The 13,456-nt window shown below is 36.0% G+C and overlaps 1 protein-coding gene across 1 annotated transcript in view; it reads left to right on the top strand.

Moving 5' to 3' along the window:
• Positions 1 to 13,456, top strand: part of DDX24 (DEAD-box helicase 24) — a 29,185-nt gene that overhangs the window by 984 nt on the left and 14,745 nt on the right. The window contains exons 2-3 of the mRNA XM_074289698.1: positions 1,446 to 2,174; positions 8,427 to 8,762. Of these exons, the coding sequence (XP_074145799.1) occupies positions 1,446 to 2,174; positions 8,427 to 8,762 (1,065 nt within the window). The remainder of the gene's footprint in view (positions 1 to 1,445; positions 2,175 to 8,426; positions 8,763 to 13,456) is intronic.

Raw genomic sequence — 13,456 nt, 5'->3', positions numbered from 1 at the left:
GTTTCCTTATCTGTAAACTGGGCTGGAGAAAGAATTGGCATATCTCCACCAAGAAAACCACCAATGAGTTTGGAGAGTCAGATCTGATTGAAATGATTAAATAACAAAATGCTAGCAATTGCTGTTATTTGGACAGATAATATTTTTGTAGTTTATATTTCATAATTATTTTTATATTTTCATAAATAGAGATTGGGTCTGGAGGTAAAGACCTGGGTATTAACTGCATAGAGATGGTAGTTGAAGCTTTGAGGACAGAGGAGATGACCAAGGGAGAGAAATTAGAGGGAAGAGAAGGAAAATGAGGATGGAATCTTGAGATTCCTACATTAATAGATGGGGTAGAAGGAGAATAAAAAGCCTAAAAAGGAGACCAAAGGAATGGTAAGATGTAGGAGCATGGTTTGAGTTCAGATTCTGGCTCTTCAACTTAATATCTTTTTGATCTTGGGCAAGCAATTTCGTATTTTAGGACCTACATTTTCTCATTCCTAAAAGTAAGGATTGGATAAGATGGTTTTGAAGATCTCTTAATTCTAAATGCTAGGAGAATATGGCTACAAAAAATGCATCTATGTAATAACTTTGTTATATATTTAAAAGGAATTGCAAATTGTACATAATAGATTTGCAATTTTATGTGCATTCATTTTTTTTAATATAGCTTTTTATTTACCAGATATATGCATAGGTAATTTTTCAGCATTGACAATTGCAAAACCTTTTGTTCCAACTTCCCCCCCCCCCCAGATGGCAGGTTGACCAATACATGTTAAATATGTTAAAGTATAAATTAAATACAATATATGTATACATGACCAAACAGTTGTGTTGCTGTACAAAAAGAATCAGACTTTGAAATAGTGTACAATTAGCCTGTGAAGGAAATCCAAAATGCAGGCGGACAAAATTAGAGGGATTGGGGATTCTATGTAGTGGTTCATAGTCATCTCCCAGTGTAGCTGGGAGTAGCTGGTTCAGTTCATTACTGCTCTGTTGGGATTGATTTGGTTCATCTCATTGTTGGAGAGAGCCACATCTATCGGAATACATCCTCATACAGTATTGTTGTTGAAGTATATAATGATCTCTTGGTCCTGCTCACTTCACTCAGCATCAGTTCATGTCAGTCTCTCCAGCTTTCTGAAATCCTCCTGCTAGTCATTTCTTATAGAACAATAATATTCCATAACATTCATATACCACAATTTATTCAGCCAATCTCCAATTGATGGGCACCCACTCAGTTTCCAGTTTCTGACCACTACAAATAGGGCTGTGCATTCATTTAAAAAAAAAAAATTATACTATGTGTTGGGAATGCTTGTTTTATTATATTAAATTAAAATAAAAACACCTCTTGAGCCAATTTTGGAAAGGGAAAATCTGTGTTATCTATTCTGACCTAACAGTTGATGTCTTTTTTTTTTTTTTTTTTTTTTAAGGAATCACAAAATTCAAGAAAGGGAGAGGATTTTTGCCTTCTGCTAGATTTAGGAAAAAGGGAATAAAAGTTGTAGGAACTTGGAAACCTGTGAAGATTGATCCACAGGTATTTGCTGAAGGACAGCTTGAAGATCTGGTATGTTTTGAAGAACTTCATGATTATAAATTGGTAGGCCCCTCAAAACTTTCATCGAAAGAAAAACCCAAAAAGAGAAAATCTGGTGCTGTGGTATCTGAGGGGGAGGTAGGAGAAGAAACGACTTCCCAGCCGCAAAAGAAGAAGAAGAAGAACAGAGACCTGGGAACAGAGATAGCTGTTAAGAAAGAGAAAAAAAATCCTTCTGCAGATGAAGAGCTAATTTTCCAGGAAGATGTACTCAAGTGTGAACTTGACACAGACCCTGAGAATGGTCTCCAAGAAGGTGGAGTTGTAGAAATCACAAGTCCTCCCAAAACTGCTCAGAAAAAGAAGAAAAAAAAATTAGGGAAAAAAGCACAAGCATCTTCTCAGGCTGCTCCTTCGAAAGCTCCCTCTAAAGTAAAGACTTGGACAGCCAAGTTGGATGATCAGAAAGCTGACGTCTCTGCCTGGAAGGACCTTTTTGTACCCGAGCCTGTCCTTCGGGCCTTGAGCTCCCTGGGCTTCAGTGCTCCGACTCCTATTCAGGCTTTGGCCTTGGCCCCTGCTATCCGAGATAATCTGGATATCCTTGGTGCTGCAGAAACGGGTGAGCTTTTCTCTTATTCTTAGGCAGAAAAGGAGACTTTAGTGGAAAGAGTCTACTATTGTTTAAATTCTGGCTCATTAGATAATACTGGCTCTGCTTATATGTGAAAGGTTGTGATACATGGAAAAAGTTAGTATAAGATTGGATCTCTGTGGTTCAGTTAAAGTTAGGTATAGGACACATATTTTACCAGTTTCCAACAAAGGGAAGAGAACAGACTCTGTCAACTATAGCTTAATAAGCTTGACTTCAGTTCTTGGGGGAATTCTAGATTAAAAAAATAGTGAACATCTAGAAAAGGAAACCATGATATCAGAGAGCCAGCACAATTTCATCAGATCATATGAATCCAACCTTATTTAATTTTTTGTTCAGTTACTAAATTGATAGCTGAGGAGGGGGGTGCTTTAGATATAGTTTACTTAGATTTTAGCAAGCTTTTTTCCCCTTACATTATTAGAATTTTTTTTTAAATATGTCAGCTTATATTTTAGGTTGAAAATGGAATCTCCTTTACTGGAGTTATTTTTGCACAGTCATTTTGTACTGTCATGTTCTACTCTTTGTGATCCCATTAGGAGTTTTCTTGGCAAAGATACTAGAGTGATTTGCCATTTCTTCTCTAGCTCATTTTACAAGTAAGGAAACTGAGACAAACAGGGTTAATTACTTGGCCAGGATCATATAGCTAGTAAGTATCTTAGGCCAATTTTGAACTCAGTAAGAGTCTTTCTGATTCCAGGCCCAGTGTTCTATTTACTGTACTCTTTAGGAAGAGTACCATTCAAATTCTTTCCTTAGTTGTTGTCTTCTTTATTTAAAAAATTACATTTATTCTGAACTTAGATACTAAATAAAATGAATGTTTCTGTTTACATAGTAGAACAGAAAAAGAGGATTGTACATAAAATTGTGGGTCTTTCTTTTATATAGCTTGCTTTTCTTTTTAATAAATACAATTCAACACAGACCTTTTAAAAAATCCTACTTTGCCTTTCCTACATTTTTTGTTTTTTCAGTATTATTTTTCCCTCCAGTTGCATGTTAAAACAATTTTTAAACATTTTTTTAAAGTTTTGAGTTCTCAATTCTATCCCTCCTCCTTTCCCTGTCCTGCCCGCTCTCTGAGAGTTAAGTAATCATGAATAGATTATACATGTACAATCATGTAAAATATTTCCATATTAGTCATTTTGTACAAGAAATCTTGAATAAAAGAAAAACATTGAAAAAAAGCTGGAAAATTGCATTCCTCAATCTGAATTCAGATAATGTCACTTCTTTCTCTGGAGGTGGATAGTATTCTTCATTATAAGACCTTTAAGATTATCTTATTGTATTGTTGAGAATAGCTAAATCATTCAGAATTCTTCATCGTAAAACATAGCTGTTACTATGTACAATGTTCTCCTGGTTCTGCTTATTTCACTTCACATCAGTTCATGTAAGTCTTTTCACCTACCTGTTGTTTTAGAAGGTTTGGTAAAATATCTCATCATGGATAAGATAGAGCAATATGGACAAGGTAATAATGCATTTGTACAAACTCAGAGCCAGTTGTATAGTTGCGCTTAGTAAAGTAGTCATTAATGGTTCAATGTCTACATGGCAGGAAGTCTCCAGTGGGAAGAACTCAAGGATCTTTTCTTGGCATGCTGGTGTTGAAAATTTTTATCAGTGATTTAACTAAAGGTCCCTTTCAGTTCTACATTTTTATAATCCTAAATGTCTACAATGATTGCTAGATTTTTTAAAAGGGAGGAGGAAAAACATATTGTCTCTGTCATACCTTCCCCTTGTGACCAGTGACAAGGATATTAAAATCAGACTTGGACATTCAGAAATGAATATAATGAGACTTTCAAGTTGTTGTCAAATAATAACACAGATAGAAAATAAGTAGAATAGTTAAATAAAAGGTTAATGTAATGGACCACTCTACCTTGACAAATTTCACAAGACTGCGTCTATCTGCAGTGAATGGCTAGGGAGGGAATCAGGGGATCTGAGTTCTTATATTTCTGCACTTAAAACTTGAATTTGTACAAGTCATGATTTCACTTTGAACTATATGAAAGTTAGATTCTATGAACTCTATGTTTACTTCCTGGTCTCCTTGTTTTATTTTTAAAAGTAACATCATAGAGATGGGAAGGACCATCTAGTCCAGCCTTTACCTAGATAGAAATTCCCACTGTCTTATCCCTAACTCTTCTCCATAAAGAACATCCCTGTTGGAAGTCGCAAATGAGGAATACCTTATCTACTTCTTGAGAAAGCTTGTTCCACTTTTGGATAGCTATAATTGTGAGGATTTTTTTCCTTTTTATAGCAAGCTTAGATCTGCTGCTTCATTTTCTATCCATTACTTTTGGTTTTGCCAAGTAGAATAAGTATTCTCTTAAAGTACTTGAATACAGCTATTATGTCCCCCTTGAGTCTTCTCTGGCTAAACATTCTTAGTTCTTTCAATTGATTCTTCTATGGTGCTTTCTTTCTAGTCTTTTCAGCATCCTGAGTGCCTACTTTTAGAGGCTCACCAACTTTTCATTAGCCAATTTAAGTCCCAGAACAGAGCAGAATACAATGACTAGTCTGATAAGCATATTAAGATGCTATCATGTTCTGAACATCTCTTAATATAGCCTAAGAATTCCGTAACTCTTTATTTTTTGAAAAATTTTTATTTTTTATTTTCTTAACTCTTTTGGATGATGAGTTATTTCAAGCTACCTAAATAAATTGAATGTATTTACTAAAATCTTGATTTTTTTTTTTCCAGTTAGATATGATTTCATATCTTGTACTTCTGAAGTTGATTTTTTTTTAAAGCATAAGAATAGGACCTTTCATTTATCTTTGTTAAATTTAACCATATTAGATTCAGTCTTATCATTGATGTCTGTTGAGATTTTGATTCTCTCATTCTTGTCCTTCCTAATGCTGCTTTGCTAAACTTTCTATCCATTCCTTTATCCAAGTCACTGATAAAAATGTTAAATAGCATAACTCCTAAGAAAGAATCCAGTTGCATTCTTATTAGAGACCTCATTTCAAATTGACATTGACTGATAAGTATTTACTCTTTGGGTTTAGTTTTTCAATTAGCTGTGATTGCACTTAACCATACGATCATCTAGCCTACATCTTTCCTTGTCTGAGATTTTGTCAAATAGTTTGCTGAAATATGAGTTAGCTATTATTATTATATAAGGTGGGAGACAGCTAGATGGCTCAGTAGATAAAGTGCCAGGCCTAAGTGTCAAGAAAAGATCTTCCTGAATTAAAATCTAACTTCATATACTTAATAGCTGTGTGACCCTAGTCAAGTTACTTAACTCTGTTTGCCTTAGTTTCTTTACTTGCAAAACGAAGTGAGGAAGAAAATGGCAAACCATTTCTGTATTTGCCAAGAAAACCCTTGAAGGGATCACAAAAGTTGGACATAATTGAAATGATTCAACAGAGCATTATCTTTGACATCTTGATCTTGACATGTAGGAACCCTAAGAAAAAAAGGAAATTATTCTAGTTCAGCAGGTTCTGTTCTCAATGAAACTATATTCTCTCTTAGTGATTACCTTTTCCTTTTTTAAGTGATTATAAAACATCTCCTTAATTATATATTTGTATGTATGTATATGTGTGTGTGTGTGTGTGTGTGTGTGTGTGTGTGTGTGTGTGTGTGTGTGTATTTTTTTTTTGCTGAGGCAATTGGAGTTAAGTGACTTACCCAGTGTCACACAGCTAGGAAGTATTAAGTGTCTGAGGCTGGATTCGAACTCAAGCCCTCCTGACTACAGGGCTGGTGCTCTATCCACTGCACTATCTAGCTGCCCCTCCTTAATAATATATTATAGAATTTTGCCAGTAGTCAAAGTTAAATCCAGTCTCTACAATATCTGACATTTGAGTTCTTCACTTTGATTCAGGTCCCCATCCCCTCTTCATTACATCACAGTTAGGTCCAGATTAGTTAAAAAATCATGACTTCTGAAGTGGTTGTGTGTATTCAAATTTAAATTTATATAAGGTAAAACTTGGTAATTGGTTGCAGCCCTACTGAAATATGCAACGTGAATTCAAAGAGTGCAGTCTCTTCATGGATTCATTATTCTCACTAATTGGAACCTGACTGGTTTTAATAACTTCATAATTGGTCTCCCTGCCCCAATGCTCTTTCCCCACTACAAAAAGTGAGAATCTGATCATGTTACTTCTTTCTTTGCTAAATTCAGAAGTTCTCTATCTCTAGGATAATTATAAACTTCTCCACTGGATGTTAATGTCTTTTATAATCTGGCCCCAATCTACCTTTTCAGCTTTCTTATTCATTATTCTTTTTTTTTTTTTTTTTAATCAGTTAGTTATTATGTGTCCTGAGCAAGTCACCTTCACTTCAGACTGCCTCACTTTCTTGAGTTGTAAAATGGCAATAATAACAGCAACTCAGAGTTGTTGTGAAGAGCAAATGAGTCAATAAATTGTAAAGTGCCTAGCATAGCTCCTGGAACATAGGTACTATATAAATGTTAACTTTTTTTAGGGTTAGATAACACTGTATTTAGGATTCCTTCTGGGGTATAGCTTGAATTTGATGGCCCTTTTTTTCCAACCCTAAAATGTCATTTTATAAGTTCTCTTTTTTTTGGTACATGGAATTTCTTATGTTGGTATGTTAATCTCAATACTTCTCTGCATTATACCTCTTCTTACCCACATACCTCTTCCCTTTTAATCCTGTTCCTTTTTAATATTGGGGCTAATCTCACCAAGTCTCTGATTCCTTCTACCAAACTTGCCTTTACATAGCATACATTTACATGCCTGGGTTCAAATCTTGCCTCATTGAACTCTTATTAGTTTTGTAATCCTATACAACCTGCCCCAGCCTCAGTTTACAGATCTATGAAAGGGGAATAAATAATATCATCCACTTTACCAGGTTGTTGAAAGGATCAAATGATGTATTATTGTATAAGAAATTCTTTGCCCTATATAAATGTTCATTATTCTTATAGTTTTAAGTGTAAACCTCTAAGGCTGTGGGCTGTGGGCATAAGCTATTTGATGATAGAGACCATGTTTTCACTTTGTCAGTTTTGTCATCTCTAAAATGGGCCTATTGATAATAGGTGCCTTGGCAACCTTCCATAGGAGAGACATAGGTGAGGGGTTGGGGAAGGGGGGGAAGGAAGGATGAGCACTGAACTTGAGTCAGATGAATCCAGACTCTGTTAACTTTCTAGAGGTGTATGTGTGTGTGTGTGTGTGTGTGTGTGTGTGTGTGTGTGTGTGTGTGTGTGTGTGTGTGTGTCCCTCAGTTTCTTCATCTGCAAATTAAGGTCATTGACACTCCTAGTGATGTTGTCAGGAAAAAGTCTATAGAGAATATTAGTTGTTACTTTAAATGACCCTGTATTTTTGTATCCAGTAAGTATTTAATGTTTGTTGAATTGGATAGTCTTTTGCAAATTTCAAAGCCATAACTAGTACTGAGTTCAAATCCCCTATCATGATTATTATGATTGATAATAACATAAATATTGTGTTATTATTAAAAATTATGTTTTTAGGCGTATAAAACATTTTATAAATGTTATCTCATTTGATCCTCATTTTGGGAGGTAGGTGCTGGTATTATCTTCATTTTACAGATGAGGAAACTGAAATAGACAAGTTAAGGGACTTGCTCAGGGTCACCTACACCTAGTAGGATCTGAGGCCAGAATTGAATTTATGTCCTCCTAACTCCAGACCCAGCACTCTCCCCACCCCATCGCATCCCTGTCCTTCAGTATTTTACATGGAAAAGGCACTGTTTGTTTCCTTAAATGTTGTAAACTATAAAACACTACAGAAATGTGAGTTGCTCTTCGGATGGCTCCTGTCACTGTCGTCAGCATCATCTTGGTTACTGTAGTAGCAATGCTTTTTTTGGTACCAAACCTGTGATTTCTTTGGTGTAGATAGATTCTAGGGAGGAATTGTATCTTGTAGTGCAGATGGGCATTTGCTCCGTAGTCTTGGAGCATCATCTGGGGGCACTGAGTGTCTTCTCCGGGGTCCCAGAGCAGTGCTTTTGTGTCTGCAGGGTAGCTATCCGTTCTTTCACCTGGGCTTCTTGATAGTTGTGGGAATGGGTCCAGCTGTGTGACTTGTCTCCAGGGCCATCTGAGGCTTGCAGCAAAGCAAAATCCCAGGCCTGAACTGCCTACATTTTTCTGTTTGCTCTCTTTTCTTCCTTCCAAGGAAGCGGGAAGACCCTTGCCTTTGCTATCCCAATGATTCACTCAGTGTTGCGCTGGCAGGAGGAGCAGGAGCAGGCCGGAGGTCACTCTGAGGATGGAGAGTCCTTGGGGGACGCCGATGGTTCTTCTGACGACAGTAATGAAGAGAAGGATGGGGACCCCTCTCACTGTCTGAGTGACGAACAGGAGTCCACTGACATAAAGCTGGAGCTTGAGGAGGAAAAGCCTGCTGATCACAGCAATCGGAGTTCGCCCTTGCTTGGACTTGTTCTGACGCCCACTAGGGAACTGGCTGTCCAAGTCAAACACCATATTGATGCCGTTGCCAAGTTTACAGGTAAACTTCACTTATTTCTCTCCCCATGTACCCTTGTTTTATGGTTACCTGGACCCCCGACCGGGGAGGCACTGACTACATACATGGTCAATTAGCTAATTTTAAAAGTTTTATATTTTAAAGACATTCAACCTTTCCTTTATCCTGAAAGCTACAACAGTTACTAAGTCACAAGAGAATGTGACAATTACAATAATTACCTTTTCTTTATTGATTATTCATTTGTCCATCCATCCATCCATCTATTTGTGTGTATACACCCACTTGATAAGCTATATTGACCTGCTCAGTTCTCACAACAGCCTTATAAAGTAGTCAGGATGGAAATTATTTTCATTTTACAGGTAAGAAAACTAGAAACCAGTCAAAGAAAAAACTTCTCCAGAATTACACTTCTAGGAATGGCTCCTTATTCTCACTTTTGAGTTTCTACTGTATTAGCTTGATTTGATTATGAATAACTATTAGGTGGTACTAGAAAAAAAATTGATTGGAGTCTGGAATCTTGGATTGGAATTCCATTTCTTGGGCTTTGAGCAGGATAACAGTTTGTTAGCAGGAAATGGATCTAATGTCTGTCTTAAGTGAGTCCAAGACCAAGAATTTGAGATGCAATTTTTTTTTTTTTTTTTTTTATAAGCATAGGGCAAAGAAACAATAGGGTAGATGGGAAAATAATGCAATTAGTTATAGGATTGGCAGCATCATAGGAGTGAGAAATTGTGATTAATTACACTGAGAAAAATGGGCCTGCACAAATATGGGACCAAGACCACCACTCTTCTTTATGGATTTATGGGATCCAGTTGTATCCTGAGGCTATTGATCGCAGACCTAAGAATAGTAGATTCTTTAGCTCCTGGGAATGAGATAAGATTGTCTCTGAGCAAAAACAAGCAAAGATGGGACCAACTTGTATGCTCTCAAGGATGATATGCAAATGTCACGGAATTTCTTAGGAGATGAAATTATGAGGGATAACAAGTGTCTTTGGCACAAAAGGATTTGCAGGTGGCGCTGAGATAATAGTTCCCTTAGAATCAGAAAATTTTATGAGAGCATTGAACCACTAACTTTTATCTCAGAGTTTTTCTTTAATTAAAAGTGATCAATAGGAAAACAACTTCTTCATCTCACTTGAGAGAACTCACTTTTGAATTCATGAGTGTCTTTACTCAGAGACAAAGAAAAAGTTGATATAAAATACAGAATAAGATTACAGAATAGAGTCAATTACAGAATAGATTTAGTTTTCACAGCTTGCTAGCTATTTGACATTAGGCAAGCTATTTGAGAAGTTGCACCAAATGACCTTAGTTACTTTCTATTGATCAGTCAATCAGGATGATAATGGTGATAGCTAACATTTATAAAGCACTTACTTTGTACCAGGCACTATGCTGAATGTATTGCAATTATTACCTCATTTGATTCTCACAACAACCCTGGGGCAGTAGGTACTGTGATTATTCCCATTTTACAGATACTATAGACTATACAGATATAATAAACTGAGGCTAATCAAAGATAAGTAGATTGCCCAGAGTTACACTGCTAGTAAATAAGTAAATTTGAATATGTCTTCATGATTCCAAACCTGGTTCTTGTATTTATTAAGGATTTATGAGTACCATCCTAGGTGTGGGAATCCAAATCCAAAAAGATGAAATAGTTCTTTTTTTTTCTTCTTTTTTTAATTTATTATAGCTTTTTATTTACAAGATATATGCATAGGTAATTTTTCAGCATTGACAATTGCAAAACGTTTTGTTCCAACTTTTCTCCTCCTTCTCCTCACCCTTTCCCCCAGATGGCAGATTAACCAATACATGTTAAATATGTTAAAGTATAAGTTAAATACAATATATGTAGACATGTCCAAACAGTTGTTTTGCTGTACAAAAACAATTGGGCTTTGAAATAGTGTACAATTAGCCTGTGAAGGAAATAAAAAATGCAGGCAGACAAAAATAGAGGGATTGGGAATTCTATGTAGTGGTTCATAGTCATCTCCCAGAGTTCTTTCACTGGGTGTAGCTGGTTCAATTCATTACTGCTCTATTCGAACTGATTTGGTTCATCTCATTGTTGAAGAGGGCCACATCCATCAGAATTGATAATCATATAGTATTGTTGAAGTATATAATGATCTCCTGGTCCTGCTCATTTCAGTCAGCATCAGTTCATGTAAGTCTCTCCAGGCCTTTCTGAAATCTTCCTGCTGGTCATTTCTTACAGAACAATAATATTCCATAATATTCATATACCACAATTTATTCAGCCATTCTCCAACTGATGGGCATCCACTCAGTTTCCAGTTCCTGGTCATTACAAAGAGGGCTGCCATAAACATTCTTGCACATGTGGGTCCCTTTCCCTTCTTCAATATCTCTTTGGGATATAAACCCAGTAGTAACACTGCCGGATCAAAGGATATGCACAGTTTGATAACTTTTTGAGCATAGTTCCAAATCATTCTCCAGAACAGCTGGATGTATTCACAATTCCACCAACAATGTATCAGTGTCCTTGTTTTCCCACATCCCCTCCAACATTCTGCATTATCTTTCCCTGTCATTCTAGCCAATGACAGGTGTTTAATGGTATCTCAGAGTTGTCTTAATTTTCATTTCTCTGATTAATAATGACTTGGAGCTTCTTTTTATATGGCTAGAAATAGTTTCAATTTCTTCATCTGAAAATTGTCTGTTCATATCCTTTGACCATTTATCAATTGGAGAATGACTTAATTGATAAAACGATTCTTATGAGTGTGTTTACATTTTAATGTACAAGGAGCTAACAAGTACAATATAAACACATTCTCCATAAATATTAAGTTAATAAATAGAAATGCATATAAAGTAGTTAAATATAAAGTAGATTGGGAGGGAGAGCTTTAGCAGGTAAGAGGATGAAGAAAGGCTGAGTTCATGTAGATGATGGTACTTGAGCTGCATATCAAAAGTGAGGTCTCCTGTGAGGTAAAGGGATGGAGAGAAGGCATTACAGGGAGGAGGATGATAGGTGTGAAGGCTTGGAGGGAAGCAGAGAGTATATTATATAGAGTGTGAGAGAAGGGCAGTTTGGCTGGATTGCAATAGAAGAGAGGTTTTTGGAGTCAGACCAAAAATGAATTAGTGTTCCTAAAGATAATGGGGAGTCATTGGAATTGATCAATTGGGAGAGTCCCATGATCAGACCTGCATGTCAGAAAAATGAGTCCAAAGGGTCTTTTTCATCATTCTATCATTTTCTCAAGGCTGAGTCTCTTAAAGGACATGAAAAAAAAATATTAACCATCTTATTTTCCTGTGAGTTTTTATTTTTTTCTAGATAGTGGTAGCTGTTAGATTCTGGCCACTTTTTTGGAAACTTATGTTGTGTGTGGATGTAGGTATGGGTGTGAAGAGGGATTGAAGTTTTGTTTTTCCCTGAGGTTAGTCTTGTCCTATCCTCCCTTCCCATTTGGTTGCCTAGAATTCCTCACATTTGCCTGGTGGACAGTCTAAAGATTGCTTTGTGTGGAGTTAGATCTAATTGTCAGGGTCAAGGACCCTACCCTCGGACTCTTTGGTCACTTACTCTCTGGAAGGCAGCATGGTTCTTGTTCTGTGTAGGCATTTGAAAGCTGGCATATTTAGTGCTTGCAGTAGACATATTTTGCCTCATCAGTAGCATTCAACCGCTTATCCTGGTATTCAACAGCCTTCAGAGATTTGGTTCCAGCTAATCATTAGACACAAATATGTATATTGTAAAACCATTCTTTATATACTTCTGTTTATCAGTTCTTTCTCCAGATGCAGATTATGTTTTCTTTCATAGTCATTAATTTGGGTATTACATTAATTTACGTTAATTGGGGTGTTCAATTTTTTTTTTTTTATGGTCAAAGTGACTTAGTTACCCAAAGTTTTTCTTAAAATAATATTGTTGTGACTAAATGTAATCTTACTTGGTTTTGTTCATTTTGCTCTACTATTTCATGCAAGCCTACCCATATTTTCTTAAGATCATTTTTTATAGCACAGTAATATTCCATTATGATTATATACCACAACTTGTTCAGCCATTCCCCAGTTGATGGGCATCCCCACAATTTGCAGTTCTTTGCCACCACAAAGAGAGCAACTATAAATATTTTACTTCTTATAGGTCCTTTCCTTTTTGTTAATTATCTTGGGAAACAGACCTAGTAGTGCTGTTGTTTGGCCAAAGAACCAAAGGCAGTTTAATGACTCTTTGGGCATAATTCCAGGTTGTTTTCCAAAATGGTTGGATCAGTTCATAGTTCCAAAAACAGTGAATTAGCTTCCCACTTTGTCCATCTCCCCTGCAACTTTTGTTACTTTCCTCTTCAGTCATTTTAAAATACAGAATGAGAAAAGGAAAAAAAACAATACATTGCCATATATACAGCAGCCCATGAGAGGATTCAGTATAAAACAAATTTCCATTTCCAGAAAACCTATATAATAAATACTATCCATTGTTTTCAAAGCTACCAGCTTTTCTTTGTTTCTTTATTTTTTTTATTTTTTATTTTTTGGGTTCTCTGTTTAACACTCTATTTCCCCCCTTCCTTTTCCCTTTATCACTCTAAAGAAGGGTACAATTAAGTGTGGATATATATATATATATATATATATATATATATATATATATATATATATATATATATATATATATAT

Source organism: Sminthopsis crassicaudata, chromosome 2 (genome assembly GCF_048593235.1).
Source record: "Sminthopsis crassicaudata isolate SCR6 chromosome 2, ASM4859323v1, whole genome shotgun sequence".
In the NCBI taxonomy this organism is placed as follows: domain Eukaryota; kingdom Metazoa; phylum Chordata; class Mammalia; order Dasyuromorphia; family Dasyuridae; genus Sminthopsis; species Sminthopsis crassicaudata.
The sequence above is the reverse complement of the archived record's forward strand: the minus strand, read 5'-3'. Positions and strand labels throughout refer to the sequence as shown.